Here is a 20,735-nt window from a genome sequence, read left to right as displayed (position 1 = left end):
GCGAGTCTCCGTCACCGTCACCGTTATCCTGCAGAGCCACAGTGGCGACCCATCCCGGTTGTGACCACACCGGTGTTTGCTTACCATGAGCACTCTCCGACGGGTTTCTGTCTCGCGGGGGCGAGTCTCCGTCGCCGTCACCGTTATCCTGCAGAGCCACAGTGGCGACCCATCCCGGTTGTGACCACACCGGTGGTTGCTTACCATGAGCACTCTCCGACGGGTTTCTGTCTCGCGGGGGCGAGTCTCCGTCGCCGTCACCGTTATCCTGCAGAGCCACAGTGGCGACCCATCCCGGTTGTGACCACACCGGTGGTTGCTTACCATGAGCACTCTCCGACGGGTTTCTGTCTCGCGGAGGGCGAGTCTCCGTCACCGTCACCGTTATCCTGCAGAGCCACAGTGGCGACCCATCCCGGTTGTGACCACACCGGTGGTTGCTTACCATGAGCACTCTCCGACGGGTTTCTGTCTCGCGGAGGGCGAGTCTCCGTCACCGTCACCGTTATCCTGCAGAGCCACAGTGGCGACCCATCCCGTTGTGACCACACCGGTGGTTGCTTACCATGAGCACTCTCCGACGGGTTTCTGTCTCGCGGGGGCGAGTCTCCGTCGCCGTCACCGTTGTCGTCGCTGTCATTCTGCAGGGACGCAGACAACGCCGCGTTGCGTTTCTTCGTAGCTGGCGGCGAGGGACTGTATCTAGAAGAAGAAAAAACACACCAAGTTTTTTTTTGTTACACAAATTAAAGAAAACCAATACTTTCAATATTCATTCCGCTACAACATTTGAACGGCTGAACCGATTTCGATCAAACATATCTAGGAACCACCGCACAAAAATTTGCCATCAAATAAAAAAAGCCGCATCCAAAGCGGTTCACCCGTTGATGAGCAACGGTGCCACGTACACAGACAGACACACTTAGCAGCCAAACTTAATAACACCCCTCTTTTCGCATCGCGGGTTAAAAAAGCGGAATCGATTATTTTTGTGACAATTTCAAGTGACTTAAATATTGTATGTGATTGATTGTAATTAGTGACTATAGTAAAATTGTACCTGTGTTTGGCCTGAGGTTTCCGCCTGGCCCTGGCGGGCGGCGCAAGCGCAGCGCCCGCCTCCCAATCAGAATACTGAGACGATGACGAACTGCAGGTAAAAACATATCACATCATTTTTGAAACAATTTTATTTACAAATTATAATCTATACTATTATTAAAAAGAAGTAAGCGTTTGTGAGTTTGTATGTTTGAGGCGGGTGATCTCCGAAACTACCAAACAGATTTCAAAAATTCTTTCACCATTAGAAAGGTACATTATCCAAGATTGCTATAGGCTATATTTTATCTCAAAATTCTCGCGGGAGCGAAGCCCGGGGCAACATCTAGTCGTTCATAAAATCGACATTATCACACTACAGATTTATTGTTTAGATTAGTAAAACTAATTGTTAAAATTTGAAAAATTACAAATACAGCGCGGACGAAGCGGTCGAAACGCTCGAGTTTTCCTTCAAGAAGCAAATGGTGGTCGATGAGTCAGATTGGTGTACAAACTCGTGCGGCACGAGTAGGATACGAACCTGGGACCTTGTAATCACAAGCGGAATTTAAAAAGTGTTATAAACATTACTCACTTATCAGTTTTGCTTCCAGATTGTGAGCTATATAAATAATTATATAATTAATTAAATACTGGTATTATTAAATAGCTTTTAATATGTAATTTGTGACAATATTATATTAATAAACTTATTTTGTCATTTAAAATTATCTCAATTAGTTTATATCATATTTATAAGTACGTGAATAAGTGATATACATCACTTATTGACGTCAAAAAAATTACTTAAACTAAGTCTACTGCCGGCTTCCAAAGCGCAGGCGAAGAAGAAGCGGCGTAACAAACTTCACCGCAGCCTTTTCTCCAAGGACGTCAATTATTAAATGTAGGTCTTATATACAGGGTCACTGGTATCAAACGCAAAACCTCCTAAAGACTACTCGGGTACATCGAAACAAGCAACTTTTATTCTACGACTTTTCGTGATTTTTTGTATGAAAAAAAAAACTGCGATTCCACACATGTTCACTGTATGCAATAGCCGAGCGACACGAGACAGTGCAGTAGCGTTATGTAGCGGAATCGAACATACAGTTAACGTTTTATAGAAACGACATTAAAACTAAAAAAAGGAAAATCTTTTTATTTATTACGTTTAGACAAAAGTCGTAGAACAAAAGATGTCAGTCTCTATGTACCCTATGCACCTTTGGAAGGTTATGCGTTACATACCAGTAACCCTGTATGCATACAGCAAAGCAGGGTGATATCGATATAATTATCGATATTGTAATCGATATAGTAATCGATATAGTAATCGATATTGTAATCGATATAGTAATCGATATTGTAATCGACATTGTAATCGATATTGTAATCGACATTGTAATCGATATTGTAATCGATATTGTAATCGATATTGTAATCGATATTGTAATCGATATTGTAATCTATATTGTAATCGATATTGTAATCGATATTGTAAATGATATTGTAATCGATATAGTAATCGATATAGTAATCGATATAGTAATCGATATTGTAATCGATATTGTAATCGATCTGATTATCGATATTTTATTGATATTAGAACAACCTTGCCACCATAAGTGTGTAACCTAAAACACTCGTGTAACAAACCTGGACATATCGCTAAGCGCCACGCTGCTGTGCGTCCTGTGGTCGCTGTCGCTGTCGCTGTCGGTGTCGGAGGCGGGCGCGGGGCGCGGGCGGGGGCGCGGCGGGGGCGCCGTGACGCCCGGCCGGCGCCCCGCGCGACGCCGCGGCCCCGTCGGCTCACCTGCATTCATAACAATATTAAATATATTTGCAAACTTATATGAATGAACTGACGAATGAATGAATTGACGAATGAACGATTGAACGATAACTCACCAGCTTGCTGCGTACTGATCATGACGGGCCTTCGTCTCATCTCTCTCTTCCACCACGCTTCTTCGCTTAGATACCTGGAAATTTTTTATATAATTTCAAGCTGTTCTTGTCACGTGTTTCGTCTGTGTAATCGTTTAGCATTTCCGGTTGCATTCCTGGCCATCGCGAGGAAACCTGCTATACTGGTTGGATTATTAACTTGTGTGTGAAATGGAGAAGGCAATGGCAAACCACTCCGTTAATAATGCCAAGAAAGTCGTATATGTTTCATTCCACGTAATGCCACTATACTACTTGGTAGAGTAGAAGTAGTCGTAAAAGTCATGTCAGATGCCTTTAGACGACTTGAGCAAAATCTGACACCAATGTTAGCAGAATAACACTGGTATTAAATATTCACTCTCACACCCGATATTGATGGTTCCGTACAAAAATGAACCCAATATACCTATAAGGATCATTCGTGCGTCTATCTGCCCGTCCGTCTGTTAGTCTAAGGCTAATTTGCCCAGAATCTACTGCACCGAATCAGGTGAAATTTAGTAAGATGGTTTTATCCTTCGACCCAAACACAGACGTGCTGAGTTTGTTTCTTGCCGAGCAGCTTGACCATAAAGAGTTGACGTAAAACGCTGATGTATGACAACAATTTTGTATGGAATATTTTTTAGTTCCATTTACAGTAATTTCTACTCTTTATGGTCAATATATATATATATATATATATATATATATATATATATATATAGACCTGTCGTTGGCTGTCCTCTCGATGTGCAGCCTGTGAGCGGCGGAGAGCGGCGCGACGACGGGCCGCGAGCTGTGAGGGACGAGCAAGGGATCGCCGCGCTGCCAGCTGCCCGCGGTGTGGCGCACGCCCTCCCCGCGCCACACGCCCCCTGCCCACAGGTAACTCATTGCTTTATCGCATACACAGGACCTGACAGTTCAGTCCTGATCGTATTGTTCAATTACTCTGTTTACTGATGTTGTAAATAAATATATATATATAAGGACAAATCACACGGATTGAGCTAGCCCCAAAGTAAGTTCGAGACTTGTGTTACGGGATACTGACTCAACGATACTATATTTTATAACAAATACATATATAGATAAACATCCAAGACCCGGGCCAATCAGAAAAAGATCATTTTCCATCATGACCCGACTGGGGATCGAACCCGGGACCTCTCGGTTCAGTGGCAAGAACTTTACCACTGCGCCACCGAGGTCGTCAAATAAAGAAAAAATAAATAAAATACGTCTACGCCAGTACACCACAACACTAGGCACGTCCCGCCCGCGACCCCTCACGCGGCAGCCAATGGCTATCGAACACGGCAATTTAAATTTTATTCCTGCGCGCGCGCACTACAAATCTAGTTTATTTCTATTGTTTTTTTTTTCCAGTCATTCGATTCGATTTCTGTTTCTCATTATACCAATTTTGTAAGAACAAAGAAAAATATAATTATCTAATTCTTAGCTCAAAGTATTTTATTTTAACCACCTATTAGTTCCGTAACGAACAAAATACAACATAGGTAAATCAGTAAAGAATGCTAAAGTACATAAATAATTACAATACATACACTTTACTAAAAATAAAATAAACAATTTTAAAAAATATATGAGTTTACTCCAGTGGCAACACCCGCTACCGACAGCGAAGTGTACAGTTAATTTTTTGTACAGTATATATTGAAACATATGTAAGTTTACTCTATATTTTGCCGTATGTGTAAAAATATGTAAATAAATAAATAAATATATAACAAAATATACACAACATCAAAACTCTCCAAAGGGCCTCTACGTGTTGGATCCGTATCCCCACGCAAGCCTCTCAAAGGACCGGACTTAGTGCCGTGAATTTTTAAAAGGAGATATGTATCAATAATAATATAATTTATTTCAGGAAAAAATCCATAAAAAAGGTTAGTAACATTGTTCTTAAAACTATTATCAGTAAAGAGAAATTTATTTAGCATTAACAAATTGTTATATTACTGATAAAAAATTATACATAAATTTATGTTTAAAAAATGGTAAGCCCTTCTGGCATGATAGGGACCGACACTGTTCAAATGAGTTTCTTTCGGCATTTCCTCTCAGCAGTGGTCGTTCCGAAATGCCAGTAGTTTGTAGCTTTGGTAAACATCATTTAATTTAGAATATGACGTGAAAAAGTACCTGTGAAGGCCTAATTTCTGAATAAATGATTTGATTTTGATTTTGATTCAAACGCCGGCCTTGAGCCAACAAGCGTATGGTTCCAATGGCTTAATATAGGGCAGCAATAGCGAGTCCCTATCGCAGCCAGGAATTAATGTTTCATCTCCTCAATGCAGGGACATCCTTGATGCTGTTTACCATTCGGGATACAGGCTCACGGCTAGTACGATGGTGAGTCAGCTGATGGATGGTCCGGCCCAACGCGGTGCACTTTTGTTTTATGTTCTATTGTGCCAATAAACTGCAAATTTCGCGTAGAAGGACATAGAAGGGTACCTTACATCCCTGAAAATTTACGCGAGCGAAACAGCGGACAAAAACTAGTAGGTATATATAAATAAATGAAAAATGTATCACCTATAGGCCTGTCGACCGGCGGCGACCCATCCCCCGCGAGCGCCAGTATCATCGCGTCCAGCCGCGACCTGGCGGCGTCCCACGCGGGGATCAGCTGAGACAGGGCTAGGTTCTCCCGCCCTGGAACTAAACGCTGGAGCTCCGGGGGGTGGGGGGCGCCCTGGGTAATAAACGAAACAATTTTTTTTATAATTATTATAAGACCTACATTTGTTAATTGACGTTCTTGGAGAAAAGGCCGCGGTGAAGTTTGTTGCGCCGCTTCTTCTTCGCCTGCGCTTCGGAAGCCGGCAGTAGACTTAGTTTAAGTTTTTTTTTTTGACGTCAATAAGTGATGTATATCATCCTAAATTGAATAAAGAATTTTGAATTTGAATGTAATGAAAATAACAATGAGACGAAAAAATTCCGGAACCGATCGGGAATCGAACCCGCGCCCCTTTTATATCCGGGACAGGTGCTCTTATAACCACTGAACTATCGAGACTTACAACACTCTAATGAACACGATCTCGATAGCTCAGTGGTCAAGAGCATAGTCCCGGATACAGACAGTCAGTTGCCTTAAATAGTATATCCCTTCCGATCAGCCCCGATTATCGATAACTCGGTTCCATCCTCCAAAGCGACGGAAATCAAGACCGCGACGTGAAAAGCAGAATTAGCGCGGCTTGGATGTAGTGGCGGCAGATCACAGGGGTCACCTGTGACTCTCGAATGCCACTCAAACACAAGGGCAACATTTACAAGACCCGTTGTTTTGTATGGTCTGGAATGTCGGGCCACCAAGGTGACGGATAAATAAATAAATATATTAGGACAAATCACACAGATTGAGCTAGCCCCAAAGTAAGTGCGAGACTTGTGTTATGGGATACTAACTCAACGACACTATATTCTATAACATATACATATATAGATAAACATCCAAGACCCGGGCCAATCAGAAAAAGATCATTTTCCATCGTGACCCGACCGGGGATCGAACCCGGGACCTCTCGTTTCAGAGGCGAGCACTTTACCACTGCGCCACCGAGGTCGTCAATGAGGTCGAGGATGAAAGGCGACTGCATGTTGCTGAGATGAGGATGCTTCGAGGATGTTTGGAGTGACAATGATGGATAAGAGAAGGAACGAAAATTTGAGAGGAAGTCTCAAGGTAGCACCGAACATTGGGAAGTAATATGCTTCGATGGTATGGTCACGTTATGAGAAGGGAGGAAAATAATATTGTAAGAAACGTATTTGAAATTGAATGGGGCAGGCCGAAGTGCCTGTGAAGGTCTAATTTCTGAATAAATGATTTGAATTTGAATTTGAATTTGTTAACATCAGACAGGGAGAAGTTGAGACTGACTTGCTGTACCGACCACACATAAAATGGGACAAGGGTAGGCTGACGATGATCGTCGTAAGCTGATGTCGTATAAAGCACTCGAAACAAAATACGGTTCACAACTCGTGTGTCCGCGACCCTCGACTAATGTCTCGGGTCGTAACATTAACCCTCGTTAGAATCTGTGACATTCATTTCTCGACGAACAATGTATTATTTCACTCATGTTTTAGGCAAATATTTTCTATGGTAATATTTTTAATAACATACATTTAATAACAATACGAACCTCGACGTCGACGAGGAACGGCGGCGGCATGAGGTGCGGCGGAGTCTCCGTCTGTTCGTCCAGCGCGCCGCCGAGCGCGTCGCGCGCCAGCGGCCTGTGTGGACACACGCGTACTGTCACATACTACTGATATCATCAACTGCTAGATGTTGCCCGGGGCTTCGCTCCCGTGGGAATTTCAAGATAAAATATAGCCTATAGCAATCTTGGATAATGTATATTTCTAATGGTGAAAGATTTTTTGAAATCGGTTCGGTAGCTTCGGAGATTACCCGCCTCAAACGTACAAACTCACAAACGCTTACCTCTTTATAATAATAGTATACATGAAATAGAATATTTTATACAATTTTATTCATATCGAAAACAATTATACAAAATATTAAATCAAAATTAAAAAAACGGAAAAATTACAAATAAATACCTGCTCAAAAACGCCGCACTTAGTTCAAATTATAATTAATATTAATAATTAATTTATAATTAGTTTCATCAAGCTCACACTACATGGTAGCTAAAATATTCGACCGTACAGCAAACCATCTAAAAAATATAAAGAAACCGTCTCTTTTCCATCATGACCCGACCGGGGATCGAACCCGGGACCTCTCGATTCAGAGGCGAGCACTTTACCACTGCGCCACCGAGGTTATCAAACGGTACTAAATCCCAACTAATATTATAAATGAGAAAGTAAGTTTGTTGCCTCTTCACGCATTATCTACTGGACCGATCGTTATGAAATTTTATATACGGGCACAATATAACCTGGAATAACACAGAGGGTATTTTTTATCCCGAAATTCCCAGCTAGTAGTAAATACAGGCGGGCGTAGTCACGGACCAGATGGAAACATTTGACGTCAATAAGTGATGTATATCATCCTAAATTGAATAAAGAATTTTGAATTTGAATTTGAACCTCAACTCACCTGTAGTCAGTGTGGAAGAATAATTCAGTGGGCAACACCTTCAGGAGTTTGTGTCCGGCTCCAAGTCCCAGTATAAGCAGGTGTCCGTGGCTATCAGACGCGGCCACTTTGTGTCCGCCCGCCCATTTAGCGTCGAATATCGCCCCGGACCCCTGACCCTGGGCGGAGAACAACGGCCAAGCGTGAGTCGCGCTCGCGGAACAAAATACACAGATTTCCAACGAAATCTCCGAACGGGTTTGTTGGAATAATATTCCGCCGCCGTTTAAAAATTATATTTATATAGTCAAAACGTTTAGGGTAAATTTGAAACAATATATCTTCGGCTTAACATAACCTGAGTAGTCAACTAGTTGAGTGAGGGCGTCATTGAGTAACCGCATGCTCAATGGGGCCCGTTCGCGGTGCGGCGATTGGTTACCTTCGAAGTCATATATTATTAAAAGTTTTTTTTGTTTGGTTAATTATACATATATATATATAAGTATATATACTTTCCTTTCATCAGCACTTGATCACAATCATAATATGTTTCAGTATACCTTTTGACCATGTACTTTATTGTGTACTTGCATTGTTATATTAGTGATAAACAATTATACATAAATTTATATTTTAAAAAATGGTAAGCCCTTCTGGCATAATAGGGAGCAACACTGTTTGAATGAGTTTCTTTCGGCATTTCCTCTCAGCAGTGGTCGTTCCGAAATGATAGTAGTTTATAGCTTTGGTAAACATCATTTAATTTAGAATATGACGTGAAAAAGTGCCTGTGAAGGCCTAATTTCTGAATAAATGATTTGATTTGATTTGATTTGATTTGAATATGACGTGAAAAAGTGCCTGTGAAGGTCTAATTTCTGAATAAATGATTTGATTTGATTTATCGATCGAGTTTACAAGTGTATGCCATGAGAACATCTGTATTTTATTGTTTAATATATTTATTATTAAATTCTAAATAAAAACACAATAAACGTTAAAAGAAATCGAGAAAAAAAAATGACTTCATAAATTTCAACTTTAATCCAAATTAGAATAAATCAGATTAAATTTTAAAAAATATATAAAAACTCAGCTTCATTTGCAATCTTAAATATTTTAAAACAAAACTCTCTTATACGAACAACACAAAATTAATCACGAATAGAAAACAAAAAGTGTTCATCTGATTAACTGATATAAATATATAAATATATAGGGACAAATCACACGGATTGAGCTAGCCCCAAAGTAAGTTCGAGACTTGTGTTACGGGATACTGACTCAACGATACTATATTTTATAACAAATACATATATAGATAAATATCCAAGACCCGAGCCAATCAGAAAAAGATCATTTTCCATCATGACCCGACCGGGGATCGAACCCGGGGCCTCCAGTGTAGCAGTTCGGCGTGATGACCATTAAGCCACGGACATCGTCAATGTCATTGTTTTTATAAAATACATAAAGCTTGCAAATTGTAATTATCGATCTTATTGCCCAACCATAAAGTCGAATATAGAAAAGTTATCACCAATACTAAATTAGTAATATGAGCCTTATTACCTGACACTAAGTGTCAATATCGCGTACTCTCACCGTTATCATATTACGATATTTCGTCACTATTACGCAAATGGTAATATGAGCCTTATTACCTGGCACTATGTGTCAATATCGCGTGCGCTCACCGTTATTATATTACGATATTTTATCACCAATACTAAATTAGTAATATAGGCCTTATTACCTGGCACTATGTGTCAATATCGCGTGCACTCACCTCTATCATATTACGATATTTCATCACTAATACTCAAATGGTAATATGAGCCTTATTACCTAACATTATGTGTCAATATCGCGTGCACTCACCTCGATTTTATTGTGATATTTAGCTAGTAATTCTCCCGACTCTGCATGCCATACAAACAGCTGTCCATCGTGTCCTGCTGACAGGAAAACTGAAGGCAGGAACGGATGAGCTTCTAAGACATAAGCCTGGGGACAAGAGTTAAAATAATTACGTTTTGTAACTTGTACATATTCATTTAATACTTATTGTTGTACTAGAGCCCCGTCCCGGCTCTCCTCGGGTAAAAAAATGTGGATCGCGGCTTCGCCCGCGTTAATTTCCAGTTGAACAGTTGTTTTTCCGCGATGAAAGGCACCCTATGTCCTTCTCCGTACTTCAAACTACATGTATGCAAAATTTCAAGAAAATTCGTTGAGTAGATAGAGCGTGAAGTAACATACTTTCGCATTTATAATATTAGGATAGTTTTACGAGGACCTCGAAAAGGGTGAAGTGCTCGTCTCTGAACCGAGAGGTCCCGGGTTCGATCCCCGGTCGGGTCATGATGGAAATATATATTCTAGAATACTATATTCTATAAGATATGTATATGTTATAGAATATAGTATCGTTGAGTCAGTATCCCATAACACAAGTCTCGAACTTATTTTGGGGCCAGCTCAATCTGTGTGATTTGTCCTAATATACAAGGTTACTGGTGTCTAACGCATAAGCTTCCAAAGGCGCATAAGGTACATAGAGACTAACATCTTTTGTTCTACGACTTTTGTCTAAACGTGATAAATACAAAAAAATCCCTATTTTTAGTTTTAATGTCGTTTCTATAAAACGTTAACTCTATGTTAGATTCCGCTACATAACGCTACTGCACTGCCTCGTGTCGCTCAGCTATTGCATACAGTGAACATGTGAAGAATCGCAAATTAGATTGTATTTTTTTATATGAAAAAGAAACTACGAATCACGAAAAGTCGTAGAATAAAAGTTGCTTGTTTCGATGTACCCAAGTAGTCTTTAGGAGGTTTCGCCTTTGATACCAGTGACCCTGTATGTCGATGTGAAACACAATTTAATTACACAAAAATATATGAGAAACGAGATGACCAGTACCCTCTGGCAGCACCCGTTCACGAGTTGACGCACCGCTGCACTAAATCCACCTTTACTATGATGCGTAGTGGTCAGGTGGCACACACTAAGTATTATAGACTGGGCAAAGCCAGGCTATGATGAAGCTGTTAAAATGTTGAAGTGCTTCCTTGACCAAAGGCTCAAAATATTTGCTACAAAAAGGAATGACCCTACCACAAGATGCACTCAGTAATTTGTCTCCTTGGTTCCATTTCGGTAAGATTTTCCCTTCTATCATCATGTCTTGCAAAGAAGATTTAGCAGTATCTAACAATTACACATTGACCGTTAAAAGTTTATGCATGAATTCCAGAAAAAATACTTAGAGAAAAATTAAAGCACAAGTTATGTTTTGTTACTATGACATTTTACAATATTTGCCATTGTCAGAAAGAGACAAAACATACTTTAGTTTATAGTATTGTTTAATTTTTTTATTAATAATATGTTGAAAGAGTGTTATTGAAATCTGAATAAAATTTAATGTTCAAGATAAAATCAAGCACAGAGATATTAGAAATTATTTACTTGGTATTATGCCATGGGAACAAATTATGTTGATTTCCAACTATTGTTGTTCTAATGTGTTGTTCTGCTGTTGTTCTAATGGCAATGCTAGACCAGTGGATCAGTTTTCACCACGGACATGATTTTTTTCTCACGCCTTTAATACAACAAGATCTCTTTGATGTAGTTAAAAAATCTTACGACAAAAATGCAATTTTTGTAAAAAAAAACAATAGCAATTATTATAGATTTTTTTTTTGATAAATTTTGGATTTCGATTTTTTTATGTCTCGATTTTTACGACAATCAGACGAGAATTCGACAATTAGTAATAGGTACTGATAGCCCAATTTTATTTTTTTTGGCGTGATTAAAAATTTATGGTGTTATAAAAGCGATAGAACTATATAGTTACAATTCAGTTCATTCAATTGAAGATTTATGTACCTCGTCGGTGTGGTGTTTGAGCTGGTGCAGCTGTGCGCCGGCGGCGGTCCACACGCGGATGGTGAGGTCGGACACGGCCGTCAGGATGTAAGCGTCGCTGTTGTCCCAACAGACCATCGTCACCTGGAACATTCGCCTGATTGGACACCCTTTCGATTTGCCAAAAGGGGATTTGGGTTTTGGCACCGTTCGAATTTTCGGCAACCTGTGTACCGTGTAATTTCTGATAGACGTGGTCCTTCGAGATGGATAAAACTTGATTTATGAGCCTTCGCCTGTGTTAAGTGTGCGGGAATCGCCTTCATTGTTTATGCATGTAACGTGTCATGTTACGAATGGTCCTTCGAGCCGGATACAATATTACCTTAAGCCGTTTTCCCTGTTTAGAGAGACAGTAGGAACAGCTGCCTCTATTCTGTAACGTGTATCTTTTCATTTATCACATGGCCCTTCGAGCCGGATTTCATATCACCCTGAACCATTTCCCTTGTTTAGCCTGCGGGAACAACTGCCTTTATTGTGTTACATGTAACTTCTAATCTTACACCTGGTCCTTCGAGCCGGATATCATATTACCTTGAGTCGTTTCCCCTGTTCAGCCTGCGGCAGCAGCTGCGTGTGGCGCCACTGTGTAGCGTGTAACGTCCACACACAAGCGCTGCCATCTTTGCTCCCTGACACGAATCTGAGACCGCTGTGCGCCCACGCTATGCTGTCGACTGCGTCACTGTGCACTGCCACCTCTGTGACAATATGTTATTGTAAATCGATTTATTTGGAAACTTAACCTTTAATATCTATTATGAAACTTATGTACCTAACTTAAGGTTCAAAATAGATATTATTTCTTAACAAAAGGTAGCTTTTTATTCAAAAATTCCACACATATTTGCTAAATCTACTGAACGATGAATATGAATTTTTTTAGAATCAGAACTTATTCACAAAACTTTATTCCATGCTCTATTGGACGTTAAGACGTCCGCCTATAACCGAAAGGTCCCAAGTTCGAATCCTACTCGTGCCACACGAGTTTCTATACCAATCTGAGCCATGCATTACTTTTCATATACCACCACTTGCTTCCGGTGAAAGAAAACATCGTGAGGAAACCTGCACACTAGTCGATTAACTTGTGTGTGAAACGGAGAAGGCAACGGCAAACCGCTCCGTTAATCGTGCCAAAAAAGTCGTTGCGTGTTTCCTTCCACGTAATGACCACGACCCTCAGTCATGAGGAAATACCCCTACATCCAATAAAATCATTTTTTTAGATATATTGACTGCACTTTTATGTCCACATTATTCCATGAACGACTGAAGAAGTCGAACCAGTTAAAACTTGTTAAAACCAGTTAGAACTTGTTAATTTCAATGAGAAATATATAAAAACCATAAAACCCATACTTAATCCTACTAATATTATAAAAGCGAAAGTTTGTGTGGATGTACGTATGTTTGTTACTCTTCCGCGCAAAATCTACTGGACCGATTGCTATGAAATTTGGTACACGTGTAGAATATAACTTGAAATAGTGTTATAAGGTTTTCACCTTTTATCCTGAAATCTCCAGACGGAGTGAAGCCCCGGGACGAAGCTGGTATTATATAAAAACAGGTTTCGATAGCTCTAGTTAACTCGACTGAACAGATTTGTATGAAATTGGTACATTAGGACCTAGATTAACAACTTTTTTTTCATCCCGAAACAATAATAAGGAGAAAGTATATTTGTCCTCCTTTCGCGTTAAAATGGAACATTGAATTGAGATTTTTGAAGATAGGTTTAGTATAACGACCTCTGTGGCCTAATGGTCATCACGCCCGACTGCTACATTGGAGGTCCCGGGTTCGATCCCCGGTCAGCTCAACATGGAAAATTATCTTTTTCAGATTGACCCGGATCTTGGATGTTTATCTATATATGTATTTGTTATAGAATATAGTATCGTTGAGTTAGTATCCCGTAACACAAGTCTCGAACTTACTTTGGGGCCAGCTCAATCAGTGTGATTTGTCCTAATATATATTTATTTATGATACGACTCAAGAAGTCAATACTAATTTATCTTAAATAGATAAATACTCGACTCCAGTTACCAGTATTCTTCTACTTTTCAATCTTAATCGTATGTTACCAGTGAATACTGACCCAAGACCCGCCGCGGGCCGCCGCTGTCGCGCTGGACGCTGTAAACGCGCACGTGCTGGTCTGCGCTGCCGCATGCGAGAAACATACCGCCTGAGGACCACGCGGCGCAGATCATGTGGCATGCGCCGGGACGCATGCGCTCCACGTATTGTACCTGGTGTAGTTGGTGCCGGGTTAAACTTAATTCATTTAAGAACTTTTACTGCGCAAAATTATAAAAAAAAATAATAATAATTGTACAAAAAGTGGACTTACTTGGCAGACCGATTGGGAAAAGCACATTTAAATTCGGGATAGTAGACTGGTTGTACCGGTGGGGTGGTCACGTGACTAAATGGTAATTTAGTGGTTATCGATTTAGTCAGCTGCGACTGCATTACGTTATGGGAAACTATAATATTTTCTGCTAAAACTCTTTGTCTAGTATGATATAAAAGAAATTAATATAAATGTTAGGTGGCGCTAGAGTGCGAGAAGTAATCGCCTTAACGGCATAAGTTTAGTGTCCAAATAAAAATAAATTATTTCTTCTTTATGTTCATTCATTATTCATTCGCTTGTTCACTCTTTAGCTCATTCACCAATTGACTCATTTATTTTATGTAAATATACAACACAACAATGTAAATTTATATTTTTGATGTTTTCACGATTTCGTTAAATGCAGAAGCCTAAAATCCTCGTTAAAACAAATAGTGCTCTTTATATATTTATTCATTCGTTATTTGGCTAATTCACTCACTCATTCAATTGACTCATATTTATTTATGTACATAACATAACAGAGTAAATGTTAAATCATAAAATGTTCACGGTTTCGGTAACGGCAAAGCTTAGGCTTCGCGTAAAAAATAAATAGTTAACTTCTTTATGTAATTATTCATTCGCTCATTCATTCACTCATTCACTAATTTATTTGTGCACACTGCAGAACAGACTAAATATCAAACTATCTGTTTCATTAGGCGCTCACGGGGTCTTTAACGGCAGAAGCTTAAGTTCCGCGTAAAAATAAAAACATGTTCTTTATGTATTCATTCATTCACTTCCTTAGTCTTCTAATAAGTGTTGCCGCATATTCATTCACTCACTCACCTTCAAATTACAGTTAAACATGTTTAACGCTCGGTTCCCTATACTATGACACTACTACCTTTACTATGGCATAATGATTTTTAAGCATAACGTTTAAGTAGACCGATCATGCCAAAATAGTTATTCCAAAGAACAATAGGACAAAATAATCTATGCGATAAAAATTGGTCCCTTAACACTCACCGGTTGGCTCAAAAACTGTCCCTGTGGGGAACAAGTCCAGAACGCAACGCTGCCGTCCGTGGAGGTGGAGGCCAGCCACCTGAGGTCCTTGTGGGCGGGAGGAGCCCAGTGCACGGAGGTGATGGTGCCCGCGTGGGCGGATAGCACTGCGCGGGGGGCGCCTGTCTCCAGGCACCTAAATCATTGTAAGAAACAATAATGGTAAGCCCTCGCGTGATAGGGTGTCTTCTCAGCAGTGGTCGTTTCGAAATGCCAGTAGTTTGTAGCTTTGGAGTATGATAATATTTATTTAAAATTTGACGTGAAAAAGTGTCTGTGAAAGTCTTATTTCTGAATAAATTATTTGAATTTATTCGTGATTATATATACAGGGTGATTTATTATACATTGTCATTGTTGTATCTACACGCTCAGTCGACGGTGCTGAACAACTTTTACGAAGCAACGTACGGAAGAATCCTTGAAATCGCGAATAAAAATCAGCTGTTCCATACAAAATTAAATACTTAACTTGTGGAGAATATATGGATCAATGAATTGTAAAAAAATATGTATGATCTAGATAAAATAGATATATTTAGGATCATTATGACGATACTGTAACAATTCAGCTGGATTGCAAAATAAATTTCATTTTAAAAACAAACTCGACCATCATAAAATACTAAAATTTTGTAACAACTTTTATTAAGAAGTCATCAAGATAAAAGTAATATTTAATGTAGCTGTCGAACAAACATGGCTTATAAAGACTCTGTGTACTCACCAAACTCTGACTAGCCTCTCCACAGATCCGCAGGCCAACAAAGCGCCGTCAGCGCTTGCGCAGACGTCAGTTATTTCTGCGCCGGCGCCGCGCAACGTCGTTAATAGGCGTCCGTCTATGGCGCTCCATACCTGAGAATTTGCTGGATTTAAATTTGTGAAGTTTTCAGAAAATATACTTATGTCTAAAACTATAAATAAGACATATAGAAGAGCCTAAAAAGTTAAAACATTTTTGTACAGATAGAAAAGTTGCCTAATTAAAGATATTTTTAATGGTGTTCCTCAAGGCAGTATTCTGGGGCCAACATAATTTTGATTTTCCAACTCTATTTTTATTTAACGTCTTGTCCTTTGCGAAGTAGACAGAGCCTAGAAATGCGAACCATTTCAAGTACAGAAAGTAAAGTTGCTTAATGAAAGTTTATTTTGTTATGGGTGTTCCTCAAGGCAGTGTTCTGGGACCAATAGAATTTATAAAAAGTAAACAACCTTAACTAATATACCTTACCGTATATTGCATATATACCTTAACTAATAAGTCATCAGCACCAGTGATGACGTATCTCCCGGTCCTGTCGCACAGCAGACAGTACACCGCAGACAGGTGTCCCAGCGTCCGGCGCTGCAGCGTGAGGCCGGACAGCATCCGGTACGGGAACACGGTCCGGCCCGGGCTGCCCGGCAGGGAAGCCGGGCCGGTGCCCAGCTCGCGGGCGGCGATGCGGCGGACTGGCGATGAGGTTTGAGTAGTAAATACTTAAGATCTTATTTTATACTTAGATATTATAGAGGTTTTATTCTTTATGGTAATAATATAACTAAATAACTGAGTAGCGTAGCCCCGTGAGTAGTGGTCACAACACTCATCCGCTATCTGGAGGTCTTCATATATGAAATCATGTAAAAGGGGAAAAAAACAAGTAGGAACGCGAGCCCTGGACTCTGACGCACATCTGAAACAACTCTCATATGAGAGAGACAGAGCTAGTACCATATATCTCACTCACCAACAGTATGATCGGGCTTGTACGAAGCATACTTCGGCTTCGGTCTCACGAGCGACTCGCTCAACAGCGACAGCCTAGCTGTCAACTGGCGTATCTCCGCAGCGGTGGGGATGGCGCCAGTCGCGCCGCAACCGTCGGCGGGTGCGGACGTGGCCGGCCCGGCGGAGGGCCCGTAGCGGGCGAGGCGCAACGCCCGTTCGCAGACCGAGGGCAGCCGGGTACACGATACATCGGAGAATTTTGAGGCCTGGTTTCAATTATATTTTGTTACATTGAGAGAAAGAAAAACTAGTTAAATAATAACGCCCGCGTGTTTCCCATGGGAACAGTTATTTTTCCGGGATGAAAGGTACCCTATGTCCTTCTCCATACTTCAAACCACGTGTATACAAAATTTCAATAAGTTTGGTTGAGTAAATAGAGCATGAAGAAGAAGCGTATTTATAATATTAGTTAGGATCTGTTAAATATTGGTAATAATGGTTGTTATAACAAATCTATACATATAAAACTCTTCCGTAACAGACTGACTGACAGACAACATACAGCCGTGACTGCTTGGCGTATGAAGCTGAAATTTGGCATGTAGGTTCCCTGGGGAGTGTAGGTGAGCACTAAGAGAGGATATTTGGAAATTCTACCCTGAAGGGGGTGATAAGCAGTTTTATATGACAGTTCTACACCGTTGATGTTAGTTATTTACAATAAATTAATGATTTATGTATATACATGTTTCAGATTAATTATACCTATTTATCCTAAATATTAAAACTAGACAGACAAAACACTAATACAAAATCCAAGGAATAAATCTGCGAACTTAAAATTACCCGATTTAATTAAATGTGCATTATAACAATAGCTATATAATAAAAAAAGGTTTCATTCAAATCCGTCCAGTAGTTCCGAAGATTAGCGTGTACAAACAGACAGATTTTTTTTTTTCAAATTCTTACTCTGTTACCATGACTCTATCGCCTAATTTTATTTTTATGTAAATTTATCCAATGTACAGATTTTTTTTCTCTACTGTTTTATTATATGTATTGATTGATATAATTTTCAATGGAAATTTTTCATAGACAAGAGTAGCCATAGTTATGTTTAGCTATGAACTAGAGATATTTTAGAAGCAGTGGTGGGCCAGTGGTAAGACCTGTTAACCGAAAGGTCTCAAGTTCGATTGCTACTCATGCCACACGAGTTTGTACACCAATCTGACTCATGTATAATAATTTTCATCGACCACCACTTGCTTCCGGTGAAGGGAAACATCATAACTGCACTAGTGATTTATCAACTACTAGATGTTGCCCGGGGCTTCGCTCCCGTGGTAGTTTTGAGATAAAATATAGCCTATAGCAATATTGGATAATGTACCTTTCTAATGTTGAAAGAATTTTTGAAATCGGTTCGGTAGTTTCGGAGATTAACCGCCTTAAACACACAAACTCACAAACGCTTACCTCTTTATAATAATAGTATAGATATAGACTATGAGAAATTAAGGCTATATGGCGAACCATTCTACTACATAATTAAATAATTAAATTCCATTAAAACTAAAGAATACTATATCAAGCTTTAAGCTGTTTTCTTTTAATCAATAAGAGTGACATTTAATCTATAACTACAACTCTAACCAATTATTGTTGCAAAGAACTAAAATCCAAATTTTCAAGTCACTACCTTGAGTGTTTCAGATTTTTTGAAAATTAAGCCACACCCATACAAAAGGGGGGTGAAAGATTGTATGGGACTTAATACAATTTTAAAGATAAAAATCTGAAAATTGGTAAACATATTCTACATCATTTTTCTTAAAGAATGACCGAAATTGTACTATGAAATTCACGCGGGCGAAGCCGCGGGCAAAAGCTAGTCTGTAGTAGAGCTTAATTTACATTTCATTTTTCATCTAAGCAGCAATTTAATTTTTATATTAATAAAATTTTGATAAAGCTCTTCATATTCTGTACAACCGTGCATGCTCTATTAAAGATTTGTTCTTAATATTTATAATTTTAATTATGTTCTTTGTTATCTGTATTATATTTGTGTGGCTTATTAATAAAGTAAAATAAATTTATTTGTCATATTTATTACTCTACTATTTTTAATAGTGGGTTATATAGTTCATAGGAACAATCATACTAAAATTTAACATACCTACATTGCTGGCTTCAAAAAGCTTACAAGCGAGGACATACATACTGAGCAATGTACGATGGTTCGCGTAATTAATAATTAGCATGTACCTATTTCTAGCACACTAAAATCATACGATTTTAAAAATGGCGCCAACTACTTCGTAATGCCGTTATTCGGCCGAATACGCATCCTTTGGGCCAATCATGGAACAGCAGTACGACGATCGGGTGCGCGAGTGAAACGGAGTATCTGACGCAATGTCCGCGTCATATGTCAGAGCAGGACCAACATATACCTAATCACGCTAACACCCTATCCTACGACCGCATGATATAACAAAATTTTCACAAAATCACGAAAAACCAATTATTTATCACATAAACATCACAAAAACATTTTTCCTGCATTTCCACCGTATTTAAATGATCGTTTCTGCATACATCAAAATATTAAAAATTTCGACTTTATCTCACGATTTAAGAATATTTCGCCGCAAAACTTTCAGCAAAACGTAAATAAACACGTTTTCCCGATGAAAAACATGAAAAACTCACCAATTCATCGTAGGATTGGCTGTGCTCGTTGCCTTCCCAGTCCAGTCGCCGAGGCAGCACCTGCACACAGACCAACCACTATGAGAAAAGTTTTCAGCAAACTTTCAGCGTTTTGACAGCCCAACCACGTGCGTTCACGATCAAAACAACAATAACTTCGAACCCGGCACTAGGAAAAGCTCAAACTTACCTCGACACTTTCCAGCTCTTTTAGTAAAGTCTGCAAAAGAAAAAGTCATTATTAGCCACCAAACTTATAGATAAATATAATTTACATTTATTTTTATCGAATTTACCTTTGCAGTTTCCTTGAGAGGTCCCCCGGAGAGAAATTTCGCTATCAGAAAGTAGAGCTCTGAAACCGGGAAAGCTACCATTAACACGACCTCGGTCATCGGACACTATTCATTTATGACTTGATTCTGACGCTTGTAACTCACCTGGAACGACCCTATGCTCCTCGTTAGATTCCTCCATCGTCCTAGTATTTTTCGCAGGGTAAAAAATTGCACTTACACTTCATATCACTTTAAATATTCCACAAACATTTCACTTCACGTACATTGTTGACGAAGATAATGCACTTTTCTGTAATGGCAAAATGGCGTATATCGGTCGGTAAAGAAGTTGCAGCTGTACGGGCAAATGGTAAAACAATCCACCAACTAGTACTGTTGGAATTCCACAGATGTCGTGACATGTAGTAAAGTAAATAATTATTTTTAAAGAAATATGTCATCAAACTATTATTATATAATCCCAATTTAATTTTACCTAATTTCTAAAGTGAAATATTTATTAAATATCTAGAAATATTAAA

The 20,735-nt window shown here is 39.4% G+C and overlaps 1 protein-coding gene across 3 annotated transcripts in view; it reads right to left on the bottom strand.

Moving 5' to 3' along the window:
- BRWD3 overlaps positions 1–20,516 on the bottom strand; it is a 43,725-nt gene extending 23,209 nt beyond the window's left edge. Inside the window, exons 1-21 of one of the 3 annotated variants that reach the window (XM_053767143.1) lie at positions 20,356–20,516; positions 20,212–20,285; positions 20,106–20,135; positions 19,916–19,975; positions 17,211–17,457; positions 16,730–16,932; positions 16,202–16,332; positions 15,436–15,610; positions 14,158–14,311; positions 12,582–12,748; positions 12,006–12,128; positions 9,980–10,105; positions 8,117–8,274; positions 7,185–7,278; positions 5,560–5,719; positions 3,716–3,863; positions 2,965–3,038; positions 2,710–2,869; positions 1,643–1,669; positions 1,064–1,153; positions 566–702 (exon numbers count right to left, since the gene is read on the bottom strand). In XM_053767143.1, the coding sequence (XP_053623118.1) occupies positions 566–702; positions 1,064–1,153; positions 1,643–1,669; positions 2,710–2,869; positions 2,965–3,038; positions 3,716–3,863; positions 5,560–5,719; positions 7,185–7,278; positions 8,117–8,274; positions 9,980–10,105; positions 12,006–12,128; positions 12,582–12,748; positions 14,158–14,311; positions 15,436–15,610; positions 16,202–16,332; positions 16,730–16,932; positions 17,211–17,457; positions 19,916–19,975; positions 20,106–20,135; positions 20,212–20,285; positions 20,356–20,392 (2,575 nt within the window). In that variant the 5' untranslated portion in view covers positions 20,393–20,516. The remainder of the gene's footprint in view (positions 1–565; positions 703–1,063; positions 1,154–1,642; positions 1,670–2,709; positions 2,870–2,964; positions 3,039–3,715; positions 3,864–5,559; positions 5,720–7,184; positions 7,279–8,116; positions 8,275–9,979; positions 10,106–12,005; positions 12,129–12,581; positions 12,749–14,157; positions 14,312–15,435; positions 15,611–16,201; positions 16,333–16,729; positions 16,933–17,210; positions 17,458–19,915; positions 19,976–20,105; positions 20,136–20,211; positions 20,286–20,355) is intronic. The other 2 variants (XM_053767144.1, XM_053767145.1) reach the window with 2 other exon arrangements.
- Positions 20,517–20,735: the final 219 nt, after the last annotated feature.

This window comes from Plodia interpunctella, chromosome 30 (genome assembly GCF_027563975.2).
Source record: "Plodia interpunctella isolate USDA-ARS_2022_Savannah chromosome 30, ilPloInte3.2, whole genome shotgun sequence".
Lineage (NCBI taxonomy): Eukaryota > Metazoa > Arthropoda > Insecta > Lepidoptera > Pyralidae > Plodia > Plodia interpunctella.
This window is presented reverse-complemented; position numbering and strand designations above follow the sequence as displayed.